At 44.6% G+C, this 25,428-nt stretch overlaps 1 protein-coding gene across 2 annotated transcripts in view; it reads left to right on the forward strand.

Moving 5' to 3' along the window:
- Positions 1 to 2,294: 2,294 nt before the first annotated feature.
- CA11 (carbonic anhydrase 11) overlaps positions 2,295 to 25,428 on the forward strand; it is a 159,375-nt gene continuing 136,241 nt past the window's right edge. Inside the window, exon 1 of one of the 2 annotated variants that reach the window (XM_075605316.1) lies at positions 2,295 to 2,432. In XM_075605316.1, the coding sequence (XP_075461431.1) occupies positions 2,363 to 2,432 (70 nt within the window). In that variant the 5' untranslated portion in view covers positions 2,295 to 2,362. Of the gene's footprint in view, positions 2,433 to 11,340; positions 11,750 to 25,428 lie in introns of those variants that run through there. The other variant, XM_075605317.1, reaches the window with a different exon arrangement.

The raw sequence follows: 25,428 nt of genomic DNA on the forward strand, positions 1-25,428 counted from the left end.
TGAGTAAAAAAGTGAGAAAAACATTCTCTCTTCGTATACAACGCTTCTGCTACAGCCAGGGATTCTGGGTAATGATATGCAAATGTGTCACCTTTTGCTTCTTGTCCATTTTAACATGGACCCCAATAAGCATACACCTGTCGTATTACACAGCTATTAACAGAATTAAAAGCATGCATGAAGTTTAACCATACATATTATTTTAACCCTAGATGAAAGTTTGGTCTGATCTTGCAAGTCAGCAAACAAAGAGACATGCCAATACACAAAGGGTTAACAAAGACTTGATATGCTGGGTTCATTGTGCACTGAGATGTTAAGAAAGTCACAGAATGATTAGCTAGAATGCTTCCTGCGTTGTCACAATTCATATAGAGCCTGCAAATTGAAAGCTGGATACACAGGGTTCGAATGTTGTAAAATAACTTTTCTTGTTTCTTTTGCCATCTTTAAAATTTTCCTGTAAGTATTTCAAAATTATCATCAAATTCTCATTTTACGTTTCTCTTGGCAGAAATCGACTCTCACACTGTTCTCTCTGACTCACTGCTGAGATTGTTTTGTTCGCCTTAATGCTAAATCATTCTGCTGTGCATTAAATCTTTAAAATCGCCATATTTATTTGGCAGAAATCCATGAATATTATTTTTTATGCATTGATTTTTTTTCTTCCTTTTGACTTAAAATGTTGATGAGAATTCAAGGACTAGAGCTTAAAATTATTAATTTATAGCAATAAATGTCACCAAGTTTCCTTCTTGCTAGAATTAACCTCTACGTTATTTTGTGCAGTGCGGTATATTCGTGAAAATGGTTAAACAGCCATATTTCCATTAACACATCTGCTACAGCACGTATTCTTGTACTGCTGTGGGGACACCTAACCCCAATGTGCAGCATGACATGCTATCCTTCTGCTACAGCACAATGTGCAATGCAGCCTACTCCTCCTGTAAGTTACGAGCATTTAACCCTAGCACTCGGCACTGGTAGCAGCAGCACAGCCGGCTATTCTTACAAAGAGACCCCACTGATCTCTGCCACAGCAGAACAGTTATGAATGGTAGGATACTTTTACATTACATTACCCAGCCTTGGTTGCTATGAGATTTTGCAGCTTTGGCGGCTGGTTACGTTACTGCAGGAGTTGCAAAGGTAAATTTAACAAGTCTGCAAAGGAGATATGGATGGCAACTTTTTCTTTGTACTGACGGCAGTTTGGGATGGGGGGGGGGTTTCTTTCTCTCACCTGGGTCCCTGTATAGTATACGGTGCATCATGGTTTTTTGCTGAGTAGAGTTTAATATACCTTCAGATCTAGCACACGCTATTGCGCCGGTTATCGCGTGAGAACACGTTATCATGCTATTTGCTGTTTTTTCTCTCGTGTGATTTGCAATGCGAACATGTGGGGGCATAACGTGCCAAATCGCGTGATTTTGCTTGTTACTACCCGATAACAGGTGCAATAAAGTCTGCTATATCCGTACTATAAATGTGTACCTTTCACTGCTGTAGTCTGTCCTATCTTTAAAACATATGCCCTAGAACAGTGGTGCTGAACTCTAGTCCTCAAGGCCCCACAACAGGTCAGATTTTGGATTGAGCCACCTGTGCTGAAGCAGGGATATCCTTTAAACCATCTTAGAATACCATATATGTCATAACATTAACCTTTGTTGGGTTAGCCTTTTTAAACGTGCCCATCACATGGTACCATAAGCATCCCTTCCCTTTCCACTCTGTGATGGACTGAAATAAGAGTAAGCATCCCTGTGGCTTCTGTTCACATGACATATGGATGCCCCATGTATCTCCCCCCTCTCCTCTTCCAACCAACCAATAATAGACATCAACACAATTACTCACCTTCTGGGGTTTAAAGGCCACATCTTTTACTTAGCATGCTAACCATCATACCATAACCACCAAACACCAGCAGGTGCCAGACTGCCCGTTGCTATATCTTGAGCCCACGCATACACGTGATTTGTGAGCCCCAGCTGGCCAGATAGCCGGCTCAGTCCACATGATATATATCACCTTGTGAGAACACCCATTTCTATTGCCTGTACCGGACATTATGCCACTTCCCCCAGGCTCACTAAGTCATTAACTCACTTGCTGCCTCATGTCCCAGTATGGCAAACTCCTAAAAGCCCTGCAAGCTGTCACAATTACTTACGCCACCTTTCAATATTTTACCCCACATATCTTTCTCTTTTTTTTCCCTCCCTTCTTTCTCTTTTTTTTAAAAACTTTTTCATGTTTTATTTTTTAAAGATAGCAAATAATTACAGCGCACAAAGTTAACTTTGGCAGTCGCTGATGCCAGCAATCCAACCCGTGAAAAAATGTGTCCATGCCTTTTATTGGGACAGACCCCCAACACTCAACAAGGGCAGACAGGCCAACTGCCCTGGCTGACACAGGTAAGAGAAAAACCACCCACAAACCCCTAACCTATACAACCTCAGACACCCTCCTCCCTTCCACTTCCTCCCTGGCCTAAGCTCAACCTTAACCCCTTCAAGATAGTGAGTGGAGGGGGGAGGAAGTGACACAGCTGTCACTGGCACCCCGTGCTGATAGCTCCTGGCTTGCTGGACATGTTCTTTGTGCAGGAAGCTAAAACCAGCTTAAAAACTGTGGCTTAAAATTGACATATTATAAACGTTTTTAAGAAAATACAAGTAAATACAAAAGTATTCTCCAATATTTCTCTGGTCTGTGTCATTACTGGAGGTACTACATTGAAGGTCTTTTAGAGGTGTGATGTAACTGGGCTCCTAAACTTCTGGCACGACTACAATTATAGATACATTCACAGATAAATTGTGAATGAACACATTGCCCGAGGGGAAGGCTTAAATATTGTTTTACTTTATACACTGGGATTCAGTGTCCCTCAGAAATGTCCATCAGGGAACAAAACCGCTGATAGGGTTGTTTAAGCTTTATTTTTCTGTGAGGGCAGAAAGCCTTACAAATCACGAAACCATTATGAGCGGAAACGACAACAAAATGATGGCCTTCCCCCACACAACGTAACACATACACGCAGCTATCAGGTGAGTGCTATATCATACATAAGAAAGGAATGAATCACTGTACACAGCATGAAAGGCGTGGTAAAATACTGTTTCTTTATGGCTACTGCACATGCTGTCCCGACACTTAATTCATCCCAATACTTCTCTCATTCATTGTGAGCGTTTGTTTATACAAACATGCAGTGCGTGGACCCATTACTCAGCCTAGAGGGCCTCATTCTACACTTTCCAACGTGGCCGTTTTCAGCTGAAAATCCCCATTGAAGTCAATGGGGATTTGTGTCTGAAAACGAGCCGCTTCAGAAAGTATAGTTTTATCCCCTAAGGCCAGGTCCCCAGTGGCCGCTGCGGTGGGCGCTGCAGCGTGCGCTCTACACACCACAGCACAGCCCTCTATGGGACAGGCCCCAGTGGCCGTGTGTGTGTGGGCGCGCAAAGCGCGATGAGGTGTACGCTGGCAGGGAAGACAAGAATTTTGTCTTCCCGTGCTGCAACGCGATCACGTGTACGGTAGGCAGCCAATTGACAGGGCAGATATGCCCCGTTGTGGCCGTGCCCCGCCCCCGCGCATCCCATAGCTCCCCTACAGACCGCCGATCACGGCTTTTATCTGTGCACTTGCCGCCAGGTATCCAGGCGCTTGTATAGCAGTTAATACTGGGGCCGTAGCCTTAGATGTAGGTTTGCGTCACACTGCACTGGTGTCAAATGAATAATACTTGTTAGAATCTCTTATGTCTGAGTCTGATCTCTTGGCAAGAGGTGAACGACCCTTCGGAATTGGCTGATTTAATTGATACAAATGAAAAAAAGACCAGCAGCAAGTAAACGCAACTACTGATACAATAGGAGTCCTGAGCAACTCTTCCAGTAACTGTTCCTATGCCTACTCCTCCAAATCGCTTTTGTGGTACAAATTTGCCTAGAAACAGAGACACAACACATACATTTATTATTTAACCCCTTTGGTGCCAAAGGGGTCTGCAACGCATTGCTGACCTCCTCAAGCAGTGAAAGGGTTTTCCATGAAACTACCATCACAATGCCCATTTTTTGACGCTTCGTATACGTGTTTTCTCATAATGCCGCTTTAACACTCTTAAACGTACAGAAGAAAACATCTACTCCTTATATATTGGAAGCAATAAGAGACTGAATGTAAACAGAAGTGCAAAAGCCCCAACGCACACAGACCTTCACCGCCGGAGAAGCGGAAACACATTGCAAAGCCATGCATTACAGCCTCCTTTGGCAACCCAGGAGTTAACAAGGAAAGCTACAGATTCTTTTCCCCCGATATCATGAGACAAAGCTGCCAGATAGCAGGTACAGTATTTTGCCTTTACTCCCCTTAGAGTACAAAGAGAATCTGAGTAGGTTGATAAGCTGTCTTTTGTATAAAAACGAAGATGTTATTAGAGGGTGTTCATTGCATGGAATCCCTGTTTGCTTAAGGTTGTGGTATTTGATGTGTGCATCCTGTAACAACATGTGACCACAGAGCAGAGACAATATATAGATTTCCAAGTGAGGATGAAAGAATATTCTCTGAATTACAAGATTTTGTTATAGAGAAAGATTTGCTGACATCAAACACCATATTAATGATGTCACCACAAACACATTGTTCTCATGTTATAGTGATGTCACTTCTAGCCCTTTTAAAAATGTCTTCCTTCCCAGCTGGCCCTTGATCCTTTCCTTATATACTGTACAGTATAACACTGGGGTTATATAACGGGGAGAGCTGATACAGCAGCAGACTTGATCCATCTTAAACATCACTGTCACGGGAGACCTGGACTAATACCAGGGATCAATATCGCCAGACAGAGCACGAGAGTTTATCAAATTAATTTATTGGAAAAGTATATCCACAACTATACAAAACACACAAACATCACACATACCCAACTGGGGAAACTGAGGGATACCCTGCATACCTAGTTGCAGGGACCTCATTGCAGAGATTTCCCCTGTTCTCTCTTCTTACCCAGTGCCTACAGGACAGGTTTTCAGGCCTGAGACCAGCACTGGAGTGGACATTGCAGTTTCTCCCTGTCACAGCAACAACTCTGTAACAAGCTGCAGGCTCTTTCTGCTGGGGTCTCCCTCCCCACCTTTTTATACACTTAAAACATAATATTGCATCCCTGCCCTGCCACTCTGGTATAAGGAGTTTAGGGGATACTCCAGCCAGGTATAAGGCTGAGAAGTTTTTATTAGAATAAAGAAAAGTCTCCATTTGCAGAGTACAAGGGATATGGCTCGGTGTGGGGAGGGGGAGGGGGCATTTCAGTGCCCCCTCTATACCTCACCCCCAAAAGACTGAAGGGATTTCTAATAAAGTGTGCCAAGCATTTAGCCTGACTCTGGTACAGGGGTTCAGGGGTGTTCCAGCCATGTATGAAGCTGATCAGGTTATTATTAAAATAAGAAGTTTATTTATTGAGTGTCAGAGATATGGCTAGGGAGGAAAAAACACAGTTACCGTTTTCACTCTATCTCCCATACCAAATAGGCTTAGCACATTTGAGTACAGAAGAGTAGAAAAGTATTCTGTAGTTTATTAAAAGCTGGTATGTTTTAAAATGCTATATACTTTTTACTGTAACATAAGGCAGGGTTTCATGGCCACCTGCAGCTTCGGTGCCAGTGAGTCTAATCCTAGATCCCTAGATCAAAGTGAAAATAGATGCTAGAGGTGTGAAAGCTGTTTAAACAGGATAGCTGAGTTAAGTGTCCAAGTCCTGGCCAGTTGTCACCTTCCTAGACTGGAAGGCACTGAGCCTGCATGAGCTTTGCATAATAAATAAGGAAGATGGCGGTTTTGTCGCACATGCCTAGTGCCATGCTGAAGCTAGAGGTGCCAGGTTTCACTTAGGACCAGGTTTCACTTAGGACCTGGCAAAGTGTGTGAGTAGCTAGGGATGAAGGTCCCACGCTGCGGATTGGCTGTAATACTGCAGGAATGACTTTGAAAAGGTTATAAAAAAAGTAAGCAGCTAGCCAATAGAGCAGGTTTTCCCCCAGTGATTCAATGTTTTTGCCAAGATTCCCAAGTTCTCAAGATCCTAAGTCCTAGGAGTTCTAAGTGACTCCAAGCCTAAAAGCCTTGCAGAGACAACAAGGAAACAGCTACAGGACTTGAAGCAGAAAAGTTCCTAAGTCAAACTTTCAGTACCATTTGGAGTGGAAAGTGCGGGAGCTGCTGGAGGCTTATGCTGATTTGAGCTCCAGAACCTTTTGGGCTAAGTCCTGGTCAAGCAACAGACACTTCAAAGACTTTATTTCCATCAGGAAAGTCAGTGTTTCAACCCCAAACCCCAGTAAGTGTATTTTTCTTCTTCTATTGTAATTCAATGTGTGTTCGCCTGTTTCTACAGTATAAATTACAATTTATTTTACTTGGCTTTGCTCAGTGATATGATCCCGGATTTAAATGTGTAAGTACCTGGTCCCCCATGACACTCAACTAGGAGATCAGGCAGAGCTCTGCTTGCCGCATCTCCCGATGGTGGGCTACACACCACCATCACCACCGGTCCACTCGAATTATATTCTTTTAACATGTTGATGTGGTAGCTCCGATGTCTACCTAACTCCTGATCCAGAGATACCATGTAATTTGACTCGTTCACCCGCCGGATTACCGAATACGGGCTGGACCAGGCAGCTAGGAGTTTGTTCTGGCGAGTTGGCTTCAGAACAAGCACCTGCTACCCCGGGATGAACTCTCTACTACGGGTATTTCTATCATACCAGCGCTTCTGCCGGGTCTGAGCTCCCTTGAGGCTAGCCTGCACTAAGCCCATCAGATCTGCCGATCTCTGAGCTCCACGACATACTGTAGCACCATCGCATCCGTTGTGGGGGTCTCCCCCTCACATCCCTCCTGGAACAGGTCGAGCGATCCATGGACCCAGAGTCAATATAGAAGCTCAAAGGGTGAGAAACCGGTAGACTCCTGTGGCACCTCCCTGTATGTGAACAGTAGGTGCTGCAGGTGTGCTTCCCAGTCCGCTCCTTCGGCCTCCACAAATGCCCACAGCATCTGCTTCAGGGTGCCATTGAACCGCTCACACAGTCCATTGGTTTAAGGGTGATAGGGGGCTGTGCAGAGAGGTCACCCCACGCACAGCCCAGAGACTTTGGAGCAGCTCACTCAGGAACTGTGCTTCCTGGTCAGTTAGGATCTCACTAGGAAAACCTACCCTAGTAAAAATATTTATCAGCGCCTCGGCCACCTTCCGGGTGTCAATGGAGGAAAGATCTATCGCCTCCATGACCATTTAAATATATATTTTCGCTGACCTACTGGGAATCAGAGGCCTGATGATGTCTACTGCTACTCGCTGACATGTTTCCCCTATCACCGGTAGTGGCTTCAGGGGGGCCTTCGCCCGATCACCTTGCCTCCCCACTCGCTGGCAGGCATCCCAGGTGTGGCAGAACATCGATGCCTCCCATGATATCCCCGGCCAGTAGAAACTCTGGGTCAGCCTGGCTCTCGTAAGGGTAACCCCCTGATGCCCTGCCCGCGGGATTGCATGCGCTAAGTGCAACAACTGTGCATGGTACTTAGAGTAGGTACCACCAACTGACATTTGGCTGTCCATGGTCTGTTGGAACTGCCGGTGCTTTTTCCTGGTATAAGAGTTCACGGCGCACAGGATCCGCTCGGATCCGGACTTGGAGGACGGTTCAGCAGCACACTGCCTCATGCCCTCCAAGCTTGGGTACGTCCGTATGGCATCCCCAAACATCTGGCTCTGCTCCAGCCCTCTGGCCCTAGTCACACAGTCAGGGATATCAGTCTCAGCCAATGCAGGCACCGCTCGACTTACCCGGTCAACCATCTCCGGAACGACCACGACTGGGGGTTCCAAGGCCACGGAAGTGATGGGTTCAGAATTGGGAGCCTGAACCACAGCTGAGTCTGGTACGGGACCCCGGTGACTCTGGCTCCGAGTCACCGCAGCTACAGCATCGTCCTTCTCGTATCTGCATTGGAGTCGACCCAAGTCAATGTTCAACAGTGCAGGAGCATCTAAGCTAGGCAGAATGCCAACATTGCGGATGCCTTGGCCCACACCCAAGTCCAGGAACACACAAGATACTTGGAGGGATTTGATGCCCCCATCCACCAGAGTCACCCTCATCCCCTCCCCGGGTAAAAGGTGCTCTGGCCCGATCATATCAGACCAAACCAGAGTAACAGCAGCACCGGAATCCAGCATACTGGTGGTCACCCAGTCCCCAATGGTCACCGGTCAAAGGTGCTTGATCCAGACATTCGTTTGACCAAGACTGACCTTGGCAACCTGGGAAGCTGGTTCGACTGGAACAAAGGGGTTGGTTGCTTGGGTCGCTGCGACTGGCATCGGGAACATAGGTGAGGGTGCTGGATCAACTGGGTTGCCAATCCAGGCGATGGCCTGGGCCGCTGGGGTACGTTGCCCAGCCCCTGCATCCTGGGGCTGGAGAAGCTTGGGACAGTCACATTTCATGTGCTCTGTCTGGTTGCACCTGAAGCACCGCCGTTCATGGACGAGCTCGGTAGGTGCAGGTCGGGTGCTGTTAGGCGCTGCGGCTGGCTGCCAGGAGCTCGAGATGGTTTGTGCGGAATCAGGCTGTCAAGGCTGTAACGGTACTATCGGTTTAAGGGGCACAGTGGGCCGCCTCCGGAAATGAGGACATGCGGCTACAAAGCCATCTGCTAGGTGGCCAGTTTGCGGTCAATGACCCACTCTCGTATCTCAGGCAAACATTTTAGCATGAACTGTTCTTTGACCATCAGGTCATGGAGCGCCTTAAATGTTGTTACCTCACACCCGGCGATCCATATTTTAGAATGGTGCTTTGGCTGGGACATGAACTCGAGGTGCGAGTCCTGGGACCCCTTGTTCAGGGCTCTGAACTGGGCCTAGTAGGTCTCTGGAGTAATGGCATACCGCGCCAAGAGAGCCTCCTTCACAACTGGGTAGTCCTTTGCATCCTCCCGATCCATCTCATGGTGTGCCATGGCTGCTTTGCCATGCAGCTGAGGGGCCAAGTATTTGGCCCAGTCCTCCTCAGGTAGGTCATGCATTTCGCAATAGTTCTAAAAGGACCGCAGATATCCATCAATGTCATCAGTGTCCTCGCAAAACGCAGCGAAGCTGCTATACTTGATTCGGGGTGCCCGACTGGCACAGGACCTACGACTTCCCAATGATGATTGGGTGGGTGCATGAGCAGTCAGGAGCTGGATCAGGGCGACTCGCTCAACAGCGGTGGCCTCGCTGCCTAGGTCATCCAGTACATGCCAGATGTATGCTGGCATGCCCACCTCCGCAGCAGGCGGCTCTGTCCAATCCTCCTCTGACTCCTCACTGGAGTCGGCTTGTGATTCCTGAAGTCCGGAGGGGCCCGGAAGTGCCTCAGGGCTGACCAGTGCTTCAGCTCTAACCCCTAAGCACTGCGCCTCATTCGCTAGCAAGTCGGCGATCAGCTGTGTCTTGTTGTGGTTTCCGGTAGATATTATGCACGCCTCACACTGGAATATGATCCGATCCTTGGTCCAGGACCGATACTTGGCTGGCATCCTTGTAGTCTTGTCTGTACATTGACTAAGCTACAAGGACTGGTAAGGGTGTGTGTCTGAGTATTGTACAGCTGTATCTCTGAGTTTTATAGTCTTCAAAATGGAGAAATCAGTCAGGACAGATATTCCCTGAAGAATATCGGTGCTGAGCCTGGCGATCCCACAGCAGCCACCAGAAAATAGCCTGTCACGGGAGACCAGGACTAATACCAGGGATCAATATCGTCAGACAGAACACGAGAGTTTATTAAATTAATTTATTGGAAAAGTATATCCACAGCTATACAAAACACACAAACATCACACATATCAAATAGGGAAACTGGGGGATACCCTGCATACCTAGTTGTAGGGACATCCTTGCAGAGATTTCCCCTGCTCTCTCTCTTTTTGCCCAGTGCCTACAGGACTGTTTTTCAGGCCTGAGACCAGCACTGGAGTGGACACTGCAGTTTTTCCCTGTCACAGCAACCCCTCTGTAACTCTCTGCAGGCTCTGTCTGCTAGGGGTCTCCTTCCCCACCTTTTTATACACTTAAAACATAATATTGCAACACTCAGGGCCAGGTACTGCCTACATGCCCAGGCCCTGATTGGTGGGTAGAACTGCAACATAACAAGGATACAGGGAAAGGTCACAAACGAAGTTGCAACAATTCTCTTGCAAACATATTAACCCCTGATTCCTGAGGTGTTGGATCCAAGCAAAGACATACAAATATACATAACATATAATACAATACAATGTATTACTGACAGGTAGGGGTAATGGCAGACTAAACCTTTATTAGCAACAGCCATATTTACCCCTACCGTCACAATCACCATCACCCCCTCCACTTACCTCTCAGAGGACAGTGGATGCTATTTTAACCTACAGCAAGAAATAATAAATACAACGAATTAGAGATACTGGAGAAAATGCAAGAAATATACAGCTTTCCACATCCTAAAATGAAAAAAATTGAAATATCACAGAGGTATACAGTAAATAGTAGAAAGTAGTAACATTTTCAGAATTAAATTGTAGAAAGTGACCTCATTTCAAGGCAATTTGTATATACTGTACAGACATTTATTCATGTTATTTTTATAAACGGATTCTAGAATGTACAGTATTCACTGCATTTAATGCAGCAATCGTTACATTTTGGAATTGTTGATTGTGTTTAAATGTTGTTTTATTTTGTTTCCATTAGCGGAAATAAATGTTGATGTTAATTTACTTAATTTTGGAAAGAAACGGGAATACGCATTTTATACTAATGTTGTTATCACCTAAACTAATCAGTGTCTGTATGTGTTAAACGTTTGATTGACAGAAATGATTTGTTATTAACGTAGCACTGGGGAAATTTCCAATGTAAATGATCAATTGTCCAGGGAGAAGCAAGAGGGTGATGGCGAGAGATAGCAGCCGAGGAAAAGAGAGCGATGGGGGAAAAAAGAAAATATCAAGATTTTCAACAGCAAGACGAGAAAAAGAGAATATGTAGAAAATAAAAGTACCTGAAAAGTAGGATGCAAATATAAAAAGAGAATAAAAACAGTATGTTATTTCGAGTCTTCATCAAAAAATGTTAAGGAAAGAAAGAACACATTTTATGTAGTGGAGAGAGAGAGGGAGGAAGATAAATAAACATATTCAGAAAGAAAGGGGAGGGTGATATTTGCTGGAAGGTAACAGAGGCAGAGAGGAATAAAAAATAAAGAGGGGATGAAAAAGGAGGAGCAAAAGAAAGAAATGAGGAGCAATCAAACAAGAGGTTTTATTCAAATGAAACAAGGAAAGACAGCTAAGAAATTCATAGAGACGGAGTAATAAGGGAAGGAGTAGAAGGAATACCCAGAACAGCAGCATACAGTAGTTTCTGCAAAGAATTATAGCAAACACACAGAGCGATAGAAAAGGAAGCAGCGAGGGGAAAATCTCCTGCTTGGAAACTAGCTGCCTCTTTATTCCTCCTCACAACCTGTGTTTTGCCTTGATGGGGAACTAGCTGGTTTGCAGCATATTCAGGAGATGAAGGGATAACCCAGCAGCAGAATGCCAGAGTTCATTTGGAAATCGGTGCTAATCCTCCAGGCGAGCACTGCCATATACACAGCAGGTAAGTAATAGCACGCCGGGCACCGGCCACCGAGGCGTTATTATAATTATTTTATGTGTCCTATTAACGGCCATCATTAAACCAACCTTTGACGGTCGCTGTGAAACGTGTCGGAAGAGCCGCAACATTGTATCTGTTTGCCGTTTACTGGAGGGTTGATCTATGGCAGGGGTGGGCAACTCCTGTCCTCAGGGGCCACCAAGAGGTCAGGTTGCAGGATATGCCTGCTTCAGCACAGGTGAGTCAGTCTTCGACTGAGTCACTGATTAAGCCACCTGTGCTGAAGCAGGGATATCCTGAAAACCTGTTCTCTTGGTGGCCCTTGAGGACAGGAGTTGCCCACCCCTGCTCTATGGGTTTTGTCCTGTCGAACAAAAGTAGACAGGACATTAACTATGGCTGGAGTCAGAGTTTAACTTTTGTATTTCGGAGGGGGAAAGGAGCAGCACGTAATTACACAACCTAATTGTCAGGTTCCCTAGGTCACCCGATCCCATCAGTGGCTGAACTACCATTTAAAAAGCAGTGGTGCTGTGCTATAACCAGGAGAGCACACTTATCTGGAACAAGCTCTCTAAGTTCATGTTGCACGTATAAGAAGATAAATTGAGATTTGATTTTCCTGCAGTGTATCTCGTGCACGGAGAAACAGATAAACAAATAAAAGAAAGTAGTTCTACTCGGGATCTCCCCGTACTGTGACAAATTGACGGCTGCTCCTTCGTTTAAAACCATTTTTCTATTTTAACCCATTCGGCGTCAGAAGAACCTGCAATGCAGTGCAGTGCAATCGGCCGCTGGCCCCTCCGGCACTAATTGGGTCTGAAGCAAATGCTAATAAAACCAGGTCACACAAGTGAAGGCAGAAAGGTAGTCATTCAGTGTACTGCCACTGTTAAGTAACATTCAGAACAGCTACCGGCCAACTCCGGTGTCATTCAATGGATGAGCTGTTATGGGATGTGTCTCCAGAGGGAACTTGCAGTCATGACATAGGGGTTGTATGTAAAAAACATACAAGAATTGTGTTACAAAATATGTATTAATACAACATCCATTAGGTATTGTTCTTTATCATTATTAGCATTGCCTGGCCAGGGTGAACTGCAACACAGCTTCAGCACAGGTGGTGCTGTCTTCGACTAAGCCACTGATCGAGCGACCTGTGCTGAAGCTGGGATATCCTTAACAACTGTTGGGGGGGGGGGTCTTGAGTACTTGAGTTGAGAACCCCTGGGCTAACCAGTGGTCAAAATCAGGAAGGTAGTGGTACTGTGCCTGAGGAGAGCCTCATTCATCTTACACTTGTGGTTCTGTTTTTAAAAGGTTTATGATGTCGTAACAGACAGCGATTCCTTCCTAATAAAGATCAGCTTCCCATACACACACACACGGTGAAAGTCCCCTTTTGCACATGAAGAAGCACTGGTACTTTTCGCTCTGTCATTAACGGCCACGAGAGTTTTTGTTTCTTTGGCTCAATATAAATATTTTTTTCAAAGGCATTAAAAAAAACCTCAAAGACGTGAAAAGCTTTTTTTGCAGTTAAAATCAAGAAAAGGGGCAAAATCAGTAAATAAGTATACCTGTATATTGGTACTTAGTGATACACAGTAGCACCAATTTTAAGTACAATCTTTTAACCCTTTCAGCTTCCAGATGGGCAAGCAAGGGATTGTGCTACAACACATTACAAATCTCACTGACATCAAGCGAGACAAAAGGGTGGTTCCTACCAATTTAGGAAACAATTATCTATTTAAAAAAACAAACTGCTAATTGTATAGCATTATTCTACACAATTATACATTTGTGGGGGAAATGATGTCCCAATAGTTTTGCTCCTTTGTTGAAAAGGATCATGCTGTGATATAGGTAGGCACAGGACCACTGATATTTAATGCCACTAAGTACAACCAAGATCTACCGACGGTATCACTGACATCCTATTTTTGGAGCTCAAGGTTGGCCTGTAAAATGTGCATAACTAATGGGATATATAGGTATATATTGCAAGGCAAACTCCCTTGAGTAACAATGTATGTTTTGCGAAGGTCATCTGTGTGCATTAACCCCTTCACTATTTTTCGGGGATTTCTCCTGGTTTCGGGAGGGTAATCCCTATCTTGTCTCGTAATGAAGTCCTGCAGCCTATTGATTACATGAGTGTAAGCTACTCCGTGTGATACACACTGTAATGCATTTCTTGCCACTCAGAAGGTCTGCGTACAATTAGTTTAGTGAATATGGATGTTAGACTTCACTGAATCATGTTTTACCTTAGTGAACAAGGACCAGATTTGCGCTTGGAGTTTTCAAACATGGTTCCATTCTGGAAGGTACAATCTGATAGTTATTTATTTTAATCCTATTTTTATTATGAAGTTCCACATCCTCCTTGTTCACCGGATTGCCGGCAATGACGTTGGCAACAGCCATGTTTTACCTACCCAACATGCCAAAACTTTGCAATGCATTACAGGCCCTTCTATTTGCATTATTGGCTAAATACATCACTGCTCCGACCTTTCTACACACATTATCTTCTTCCACATCTGGATCAAGACAGAGAGCAGTAATAGCTTTCCTTAAAAAGGATGTGCAACAAGGCTTAAAATCATACCTCTTGTTAACCTGGTGTTGTCAAATATAGTTTTACTTGCCATACATCAGAAACCATGCACAGGTTATGAAAGATTTACTCCTGAATTTAGAAGCCGGCTGCTGGTTTATTAATCCAATTTGTGGTCTGAAATACTGGAGCATCCCAAATTATTTTCTGGTGGTCCTTGGCAGCTTTGCACACTGAGCACATTCACTGTAGCTTGTCTTTCCCCACAGCCCTTGCTTGACTAACCACTTATCATTTTTGTTACCCTGATGATGGACTTTTCTTCAATCTCTCTAATGCCTTTTCTGTATTTATGAGATTACTGTGGGGAGATGGTGGATACTTTTGACCTTGTGGAAGGAACAGAGGGTTCTGCTTCAGCACTTTGCCTACATACTGTACATGTCCCATCACTAAGACATTGTGGACTGGGAGATGTTGGGGTTCAAGTTCCCAGGCGAGTCCCAAATGCTGCAGTTAATAGTTTTTTTTACGTGTGTGTTTCATCATTTTATATGAAAATGTAATATAATGCATCTCTGTTACCCAGAGATGCAGTGCAGAGAGATGAAATGTGCATCAGTTTAGCATCTGCATTAATATTCACCTATAAGTGGTAATACAACTTGGCTGTAACAGCCAATCAACATTGGGTGGGTTTAACAGAAGTCATCTCATTGTTACAACTACAGCACAGCTTCCCTCAAACCATCTTCAGGCCTCTTTAACCTCAAGCGGCAATCTGATGAAAAGACCAGAACCTTGTACAACAAACATGACTGTTCGCTTTCCCCCCCCCCCCCCATGGCTCTGGGGAAGGTGGCTGCGACTGCAGCTCCCTGTCTATGAATGTTTCCTGTAGCCAGAGATTTGATGTGGTTCTGCAAGGAACTTAGAGGAGCTATATCTGTAGCTTAGAGGGAGCGTTTTGTCTTATGTAGAACTGCACATTTAACAATTAGAACCAACACTAGATAGAACTAACTTAGCCATCATATCACTTGTTAAAGATAGTCCTGAAACATTTCTTAAATAAAATGTAAAGGACGGACCAGGCCCAGATTCACTAAAGGGTGCTAGATTTAGCTGGCCTTCATTTGAATGGGAGTTACGATTTGCTAAATCTTAGCAACTTTTATTGACTCTGGGCCTAACATAGTACATACAGTAGCTCTTGCAGGATAGAACGTTGTTGCTTAGCATTTCCTCCATATTTTAAGTATCACAAAGGTTTGCATTGTAGCTTTAGTTGGACGTCAAAGTGATACATTTAAGATCCAAAAAAACCCCTGAAATGGCCTTGAACTACTTTCAAGATGTCAGTATCAAATTGGAATTGGATTTACAACAAGAGCATAGCTATATGTAGTGACAATCAAGGCAGACTAAAAAAAGGACCTTCATCTTGACAGTTAATTGTTATTTATTACGCTCTTCATTTCTGCTGCTGGTTATCTTAATAACAAAAATGACATCACTCAAGCTCAAAAAACAGATTGCTATGAGCTACTTTATATAAAGAAAAATAGAACCGCTCACCTATTGTACTCCTAAATCTGTATGTATGGTAATGGAAATAAAAGTAGGTGCAGGTGGGGATAGTGACAAACTATCTAGGTATTGATCCGGAGAAGGATCAAAGAAGCCCCAATTATGGACTCAATAGATATATAAACGATAAACAGGACTACAGTGGCCCTTTCTGACAGGATATATGTGACTAGTGGAATAAGCAATTTAAAACCAAAAATAATAACATTTTATTACATCATAATAATATTACACAATGACATTAAGTATATACACAGACGATAAATAAAGATCCTCACAGTGGTGTGGTAAACAGAGATCATAAGGGTGTATGCATCATGGCTAGCATACATATAAGTATTATTCCCTATGATGCAAAGCCTCCAAGTCAGACAGTATAGAATTAATTACTATACAGAGTCCCTCTTAAAATTGTATACCTGAGAGACAAAAAAGAAACCCCCTATTGTGTCAACTCAAGGGTATGTCATCCCTGTGATTCTGCACTATCAGTGTATAAGGAGCCACAGTTTATAATAGTCTTGAATTAGTAAGCCCTTTATAAATGGTTGAATCTGTGGCTAGAGATATGTAGACAGAGGCAACATATGTGTCAAGTCATTTCCTGCATACAAATGTGCAGTTTGGGGTCGCTGCGGACCCTTAAAAGGACCATATGTATCAATTCATATCGTACACATAACTATGCAGTTCGAGGTTGCGGCAGACCATAAAGGGACCATTTGTGTCAAGTTAATTCCTACACATAATTGTGCAGTTTAGGGTCATGGTGGACCATTGGAGGGACCAAGAGAAGAAACCGGTATACAAGCCATAATATTCTGTTGCTGCTTAAGCAGGCGTCACCACACCACCGGCGTCATCAGCATGACGTCCTACTAGCCGACATATGTTTTGTGCATAGACCGCACTTCATCAGGGAGGAGAAGTCTAAAATAATTCAATGAGAATAATATATACATGAATAGGACAGAGGCGCAGCACTCTGGTAGCCAATAGTCACAGGGTGTCAGCGTTTTAGGCCAATCAGCTTTGATCGTCTGCCATATGCACTAAACAGTACCGGCTTTTATCATTTAGGGTAAACATATATTGAAATTAGAAACCAAACCTTCATATGTCTCAGCAGAGGGTCAGATTTAAACAGAAGGATATACATATATCTCTATTATTAGTTATGTGAACAACTGTTACAATACACGATCCTGCAGCCATCTAATGTAGAGGTGTAGGAATGAGAGACCCTAAGGGTCAATACAGATCTTAGTTGGTTTAAATCTATATAACTGGATCCCCACATTCATTTTTTTTTTAATTTAGTAGGTTCTGGTAGATACTTTGTATCAAATAGAAATATTGAGTATAGATGTCATAACAGAGCATAGTTGCTTAAGGTCTATGTATCCTCACTTGGTTAGAAATCAACTCTGTTAGAAGATCTTAAATCATGTTACAGGTATTTGATAGTGCCAGAGAATGTCAAATGAGGAACCTCCTCTTCATAGAAAAGTAGATAACACCCGTTGTTAGACAGTTGATAAAGTCTTTTATCTTATACGATGATGTGTTTGTAGAATTCATAAAATTCTTAGTAACTTTCATGAAACTACATGCCTTACATCTGGCACAGGGATATGACCCATGAGGTTTCTCTCCTAGCAACGTTCGAATCGGGTGAGTTTGGAAGTGACGCCGTACTAACCTATCTTTGATGTTTCTGGTTCTCCCACATACCATACTAGGCGTATTGTGGAGGACCTGTTTTAAATAAGGATCATCTAGTGGGATGCACCAGTGCCTATGAAAGATATCCCTTACATTTTGCCATTAACTGTTGTAAGTGCCAATGAAGCAAATTATGTAATCTGTATGTTTCTTGGTGTTTTCTGTTAATAGTTTGTTTTGGGGGGTAGTTAGGGCTCTGTAATATGCCATCTTTACAGACCCTCTACTGTGTCATGTTCATAAAACCTAGTGCTCATATCTAGTACCTGTTTCTTATATTCATCAATAGTTGAACAATTACAACACAGTCTAAGGAATTGCCCAGTTGGAATGTTTGTGATGGTATGTCTGTGTGGTGGCTATCAGCTAGATGTTTGTTTCCTGAAAATGCTTGTGTAACGGGTATTCCACCCCACCCAATCTCATATATAGTGTGGGTGAGTAGAACATGCAGTGTTACCGGTGTGGTGCGTATACCTGCAGGCTCACAGGAGGTCTGAGCCTCTGCTAATGAGAGCCTGGGGTGAATCCTCTGGAACGGATCTTCTTTCAGCGCCTCCACCTATGTAGGATTCTATGGAAGTGTAGAATGACCCTACATAGGAACCCAATCAGAAACCTCACACACAGTGATTATATAATAACTAAGGACTTTACTTATGAACATATAACACATTACATACCATCATAACCTTATGCAATACTGGAGCACCTTCTGCCCAATGTCTGGTGTTCCCACCCAGTGTCCTGTAACCCCCACCCAATGTCCCGTACTCCTACGGAGATCGTGGGTGACTGCGCAGTCACTAAATTAATAGGCCTGTTGGTGCACATATAATACAGAGGTACCTTCCGAGCACTCCGATGCTCGGGCCTGCAACACTCTTCTCAAAGGGTCAGACGTGCGATGCATCCGTCTGATCCTATCCAGGTACTTCTCCAGGAACCCCAACGAGGGTCCCACCGCTTCACGGGAACACAACCGAATTACGGCAACACCAACCGCATCACGGGAACAGCAACCGCCGCTATCCCTATCTATCCCTAACTAACCCTAAAGTGACAGGAACCCTAACCTAGGGCCTGTCCCTGATGAACCGCAACCGGGGTGTCTTGGGGGAAAACTCCTAGGGCCTGCGGGGTAATAACCTGCCCCTCTCCCCTAGCTACCCAAGTCCTATCTGTAACTCCCTAACTACTCCTAACTCCTAACACTAACACGCCTGCAGCCGACACACAGCTCTCACAATCAGCCTGCAGACAGTAACACACGCTGCACACACACTGCACTCATTACATGCAGCGTCACATGCAACACTCAACACAGCAACCTGGAACCCGCAGCAATTAATCCACTGCTCGCACGCTGTGCCTATTTGCCAGTGCGCACAGAACTACCCGCTGTGGCACTGCCAAACCTGCACCTTACACACACTAAGGGTGACCTCCCTATCTAGGGTCGTCCCTTTCCAGTTACCCACTAACCTGGTGGGGAGTTGGGGCCTACCTGGAGGGTGAGGGTACCTATCTGGATGCAGGAGCTGCAATCACTCCCTGCATCCTTCCTTCCCCTTCAGCTCCGCTGCTCCAACTGACTTGACCAAAGCCCGGGAAATGTATCTATTCTCCCGGGCTGAGAATCCTCCAGCCCTATTGGCCGCTATGAGGCACCTGGTGCCTGTCTCTCTATGCCTCCTGGGAGTTGTAGTTCCCAGGAGGCTGCTATAGCGTTGGGGCCGCGTGCGCGCTTCTCCTGCGCATGCGCGAACTACTAACGGCCGCCTCAACCTCTCCTGCGCCTTCCCGGCTAGCCCTGCGCATGCGCGACTCTGCCCTGTCTCTGGGGCTCTTCCTGCCCTCGCGCGATCACTGCGCATGCGCGAGACAGTCCTCAATGGCGGCGCCCTGCTCTGCGGCCGCCGGGACCTTAGAGATGCGATCGCGGCCTTAGCAATGGCCCGATCGCGTCCCCGGCAACCGGCCGCAGGCAGGAGAAGCCGCGCTGCTCCCTGCTCCAGCCCATACCCTTGGAAGCAGCCGTCGGGTTTTTCAATACCCGCGATCGAGCTGCGCCAGGGAAGGGGGGTCTCCAGGAGCCACGGGAGCTCCAGGCTATATTCTCCCCCTGGTGGAACTCCAACGTCCTCGCTTGGATAGCAGTTGTAATCTTGCACAAACATTACATTGTGAAAATGCAGTACACAGAATACACAACACATGTCAAATTTACATCTCAGGTTACATTGCACTTCACACCAATTAATCGAAGCGTGCTGAGACCATTTGTGGGGGGCCCCTAATTGAACATGTGGGGGTACCTCACTTTTGCGTCCGCGAGCCTCCCCTAGAAAAATTTCTTGGAGAGCACACTCTAAAGCGACGGTTACTGGCTCTTCGCTACTTCCTCCCCCTGGTGGAAGGAGTAGCACAGTGTCTCTGAAGCAGACCTTTACCCCGTCATCCGCGGCAGGGATGTGGTAGACCAGGAGGCCAGGACCTTTCCCGCGGTCCACTACTTGGCGAATGGCACGCTCCTTTTTGGGCTTAAAGGAGGCCAGTCTCCCTGGATCTCCCTTTACACAGTCCTTGTCCCTATAGTTTTGCGAGGCTTCCACTGAGAAGCGAGCACTGGACAATGTCTCGGTTTCACCTGGCAGGGGGGAAAAAGTAGACACCTTACCCCTGCGGTGATTCACGGTGGCCAACAGGTCCTCGGGGACGCTGTCAGTTCCCACCTTGGTGGTATCGGGACCTGCCCCCGGCACTTCTGGGGCAGTCCACTTACGCGCTGAAAACTCGGGAGCGTTGGATCCCAGTCCTGGGACCACTTGCGTCGGAGCACACGGGCTCACACTCCGCTCAGGAACCGTAGCTTTGGCCTTCTTCACGGCCACCTCCATCGGAGTCGGTGGGGAACAAGGGGGTTCCTTACCACTCTGCTGGCTGACGATGGGCTTCCCTTCTTCCGGAAGGATCGACGGTAGACACTGGTCCACTCTCATCTCTGGACAGCTACCTTCTAATGAGGACACATCCACCAGGACGCGATGCAGAGGGGAGCCCTTTGCCCGGGCGACCAGACTTAAGGAGCCATCGTGCTCCGCGGTCACCTGGAGGCTCACCCCCTGCACTCACTCCCTGCATCCTTCCTTCCCCTTCAGCTCCGCTGCTCCAACTGACTTGACCAAAGCCCGGGAAATGTATCTATTCTCCCGGGCTGAGAATCCTCCAGCCCTATTGGCCGCTATGAGGCACCTGGTGCCTGTCTCCCTATGCCTCCTGGGAGTTGTAGTGCCCAGGAGGCTGCTATAGCGTTGGGGCCGCGTGCGCGCTTCTCCTGCGCATGCGTGAACTACTAACGGCCGCCTCAACCTCTCCTGCGCCTTCCCGGCTAGCCCTGCACATGCGCGACTCTGCCCTGTCTCTGGGGCTCTTCCTGCCCTCGCGCGATCACTGCACATGCGCGAGACAGTCCTCAATGGCGGCGCCCTGCTCTGCGGCCGCCGGGACCTTAGAGATGCGATCGTGGCCTTAGCAACGGCCCGATCACGTCCCCGGCAACCGGCCGCAGGCAGGAGAAGCCGCGCTGCTCCCTGCTCCAGCCCCCACCCTTGGAAGCAGCCGTCGGGTTTTTCAATACCCGCGATCGAGCTGCGCCAGGGAAGGGGGGTCTCCAGGAGCCAAGGGAGCTCCAGGCTATACTTGTTTCTAATTTACCACTACTAGTTTTGGTTATGTGATGTCAAGAAAGTAAATATTGTCACTTTTGATCTATGTTAATTTTAGATTATTGTCATTGTTATTCAGATCATTAATGAATTATTTTAGGAGATCTTCCGTGCTTTTCCACAGTAGTAAGACATCGTCAATATATCTGACCCAGACTTTCACATGTGCTGTAAATCTTTCCTGGGCTTCGCAGAAGACCACCGTTTCCTCCCACCAGCCTAGGTATAAATTAGCGTAGGTGGGAGCACATGTGGTCCCCATCGTTGCGCTCTGTACTTGATGAAACAGCTGATGATTAAATATGAAGAAGTTCCGGGTCAGAGCAAAATCCAATAATCTCAGGACAAAGTCATTGTGGGGTTTTGACTGTTCATTCCTAGCTTTCAGAAAGTGTGAGATCCCAGCAGTATGAGGGATGCTTGTGTATAAGCCTTCTATTTTAAGACCAACAAGATGTGTCTGTTGGTCCAACGTGATGTCCTCTAATTTTAAAAGGGTATTTTTCGTATCCCGCAGATACAATGGTAAAGCGCTAACGAATTGTCGCAAAAAACGATCCAGGTAGATGCTAGTGTTGGAAGTCATGTTTTCAATTCCAGACACTATCGGTTAACCTGGCGGTGGGGTTACCCCTTTGTGGACCTTAGGTAGGTAATAAAATGTGGCTAATCTCAGTGTTTTAACCAACATAAAGTCGTGTTCAGTCTTAGCTATTAGTTTATTATCTAATCCATCTTTTAGAATTTTCATCAGTTCTTTTAAAAATATATTTGTAGGATCAGTTTTCAATTAAGTGTAACACTTTTTGTCAGATAACAACCGTTTACATTCACAGATGTAGTCAGTTTGATCTAGTCCTACCACATTCCCCCCTTTATCCGAGTGTTTGATAATTATACTTGTTCTAGGTCATGTTCTAGGTCTGACAAAGCAAGCCTTTCCCCATGCGTAAGATTCTGATGACCCTTACTGATAGATATACTCATAAGATCCTTGGTCACTAGTCTAGTAAAAACATCAACATTTGTACTAGTTTCTATAGGAGGCACAAACGATGATTTTCTCTATAAGTCAATAAGGGACCTTCTCCTAGTGATCTTTCATTCTCTTCCCAAAGATCTTTGAGAATTTTAAAATTGGAGAAATCCCTGTGGTCAAAGTTATAGTAAGGAGTATTGCGATTGCTCCATTGCATGCGTCTATGGAAAAACTTGTGTAAAGACAGTTTTCTTGAAAATAAGTTTAAGTCTTTGACGCACTTAAATAAATTTAATTGGTTTGTGGGGCAAAAGGAGAGTCCTTTAGACAGTACTTTCAACTGGTCTGAATTTAGTAATTTTCGGGGCAGATTAATTACTTGGGTTTTTCATTTGCGTTTTCTTAGAGCCCTTCATCTGTTCTTGGTAAATCCATTTCTCTTTGTCTCGCAGAAAATCTACCTTGGCCCCTTCTGGTTTTCCTCTTATAAGGACATTGGTATAGAGGCCTGTTTTGTCTAAAAAAAAAGATCTACTTCTTGCAGGTAGTGGCAGAGAAAGATTAGTATTAGTAGATAGCGTTTCGGGTCTGGATGGATTAGATTCAGATTCAATATCACTTTCAGATTTTTCCCATTCAGTGGAAACTCATAACTTCTCATAAGGGGTCTAACTATCTGAAGTCAAGTTTTGAAACTGAAAATGTCTCCTTCCTTGAAATCAGTTGTATCACATAAGAATTGTTTTTTGTTTACGCTCTTTGATTTCTGTAGTAAATTTATCTATATTTAGTATTCTGGTTTCTAAGCTCTCAAATTCAGGGGTTGTTTGCCTAGTCTTTAAGTCTGTTAACAAAACATCAATTTCAGTATTCACTATTTCCAATTTTTTAGATTCAAAGTCAATCAGGAGTTTCATCAGCAGTATTGAGCAGTGAAGAAGAATCTTCTCCCAATTGGAGATGAAGACTTCATAAGTAATCTGGTGGGAAGGTGGCAGTCTAGCCATAAATCCTCTAGGGACTAGTTCAGATTTAATATAATTTTCAAGGCTAGCCACTTCCCACCAAACTTTGGCTTGTGTGGTATATGTCTCTCCAGATCTGTAACGTAGCTCCTGATATCTTTTGTTTGTGTGCTATCTTTAGGTATTGCATTAGCTGAGAACACATATAGAGCCTCACTCGTCCAGGCTTCAAAGTCCTGTTTATTGGCTAAAAACCCAGTCATGTTATTAATGTAGTTGTCTTAATTTGGCTCACCCCCGTTATAGAAAATATGTATGGTCTAGTTAGTATCGAAATTCTCTGTTGAGTGGGAGCTGTTACTTGAGAAAAGGATAATGGATATCCCAAAAGTATTCCATATAAAGAAAAAAAGAACCGCTCACCTATTGTACTCCTAAATGTGTATGTATGGTAATGGAAATAAAAGTAGTTTTAAAACTAGAGGACATCACTTTGGACCAACAGACATATCTTGTTGGTCTCGACGTAAAAGGCTCATACACAAGCATCCCTCATACTTCTGGGATGTTGGCGATCTCACACTTTTTGAAAGCTAGGAATGAACAGTCAAAACCCCACAACGACCTTGTCCTGAGATTATTGGATTTTACTCTGACATGGATTTTCTTCACATTTACAGTAATCATCAGCTGTTTCATCAACTGCAGGGCACATGTGCTCCCACCTACGCCAATTTATACCTAGGGTGGTGGGAGGAAACGGTGGTCTTCTGCGAAGCCCAGGAAAGATTTACAGCACATGTGGAAGTCTGGGTCAGATATATTGACAATATCTTACTACTGTGGAAAGGAATGGAAAATCTCCTAAAAGAAATCATTAATGATCTAAATAACAATGACAATAATCTAAAATTAGCATATCAGATCAAAAGTGACACCATTGACTTTCTTGACATCACATAACCAAAACTGGTAGTGGTAAATTAGAAACAAGCAGGGAACCAAAATCTACGAACAATTTACTAAGTGCTGATAGCCACCACCCCAGACATACCATCACAAACATTCCAACTGGCAATTCCTTAGACTGTGTTGTAATTGTTCAATTATTGATGAATATAAGAAACAGGCACTAGATATGAGCACTAGGTTTTATGAATGTTGACACAGTAGAGGGTCTGTAAAGATGGCATATTACAGAGCCCTAACTACCCCCCAAAACAAACTATTAACAGAAAACACCAAGAAACATACAGATTACATAATTTGCTTCATTGGCACTTACAACAGTCAATGGAAAAATGTAAGGAATATCATTCATAGGCATTGAAACATCCTACAAGGGGATCCTTATTTAAAACAGGTCCTCCATGATAGCCTAGTATGGTATGTAGGAGAACAAGAAACATCAAAGATAGATTAGTACAGCGTCACTTCCAAACTCAACCAATTCGAACGTGGCTAGTAGAGAAACCTCACGGGTCATATCCCTGTGCCAGATGTAAGGCATGTAGTTTCATTAAAGTTACTAAGAATTTTATAAATTCTACAAACACATCATCGTATAAAATAAAAGACTTTATCAACTGTCTAACAATGGGTATAATCTACTTGATAACGTAACTGCGGAAAGTTGTATGTGGGTAAAACCCACAGGCAACTCAAAATAAGAGTGCTTGAACATCTTGGAGCAATCAGAAACAGTCTTGACACTTCTGTAGTGAGGCATGTTATTGAAGCTCACAAAGGTGATAGCAGCATATTATATTTCGCAGGCATTGAGCATGTCCCACTATGACCACATAGAGAAAACTGGGACAAACATCTACTTCAGAGGCAGTGTCGTTGGATATTCCAACTGCAAACACAAAGTCCCCTTGAATTAAATGAGGGATCCATGTATTCCTCTTTTCTATGAAGAGGAGGTTCCTCATTTGACATTCTCTGGCACTATCAAATACCCGTCACATGATTTAAGATCTTCTGACAGAGTTGATTTCTAACTAATTGAGGATACATCGACCTTAAGGAACTATGCTCTATTTTGACATCTATACTTAATAATACCATTTGCTACAAAGTATCTATCAGAACCTATTTAATTGATTTTAAAAAAAAAA

This window comes from Ascaphus truei, chromosome 6, assembly GCF_040206685.1.
Source record: "Ascaphus truei isolate aAscTru1 chromosome 6, aAscTru1.hap1, whole genome shotgun sequence".
Lineage (NCBI taxonomy): Eukaryota > Metazoa > Chordata > Amphibia > Anura > Ascaphidae > Ascaphus > Ascaphus truei.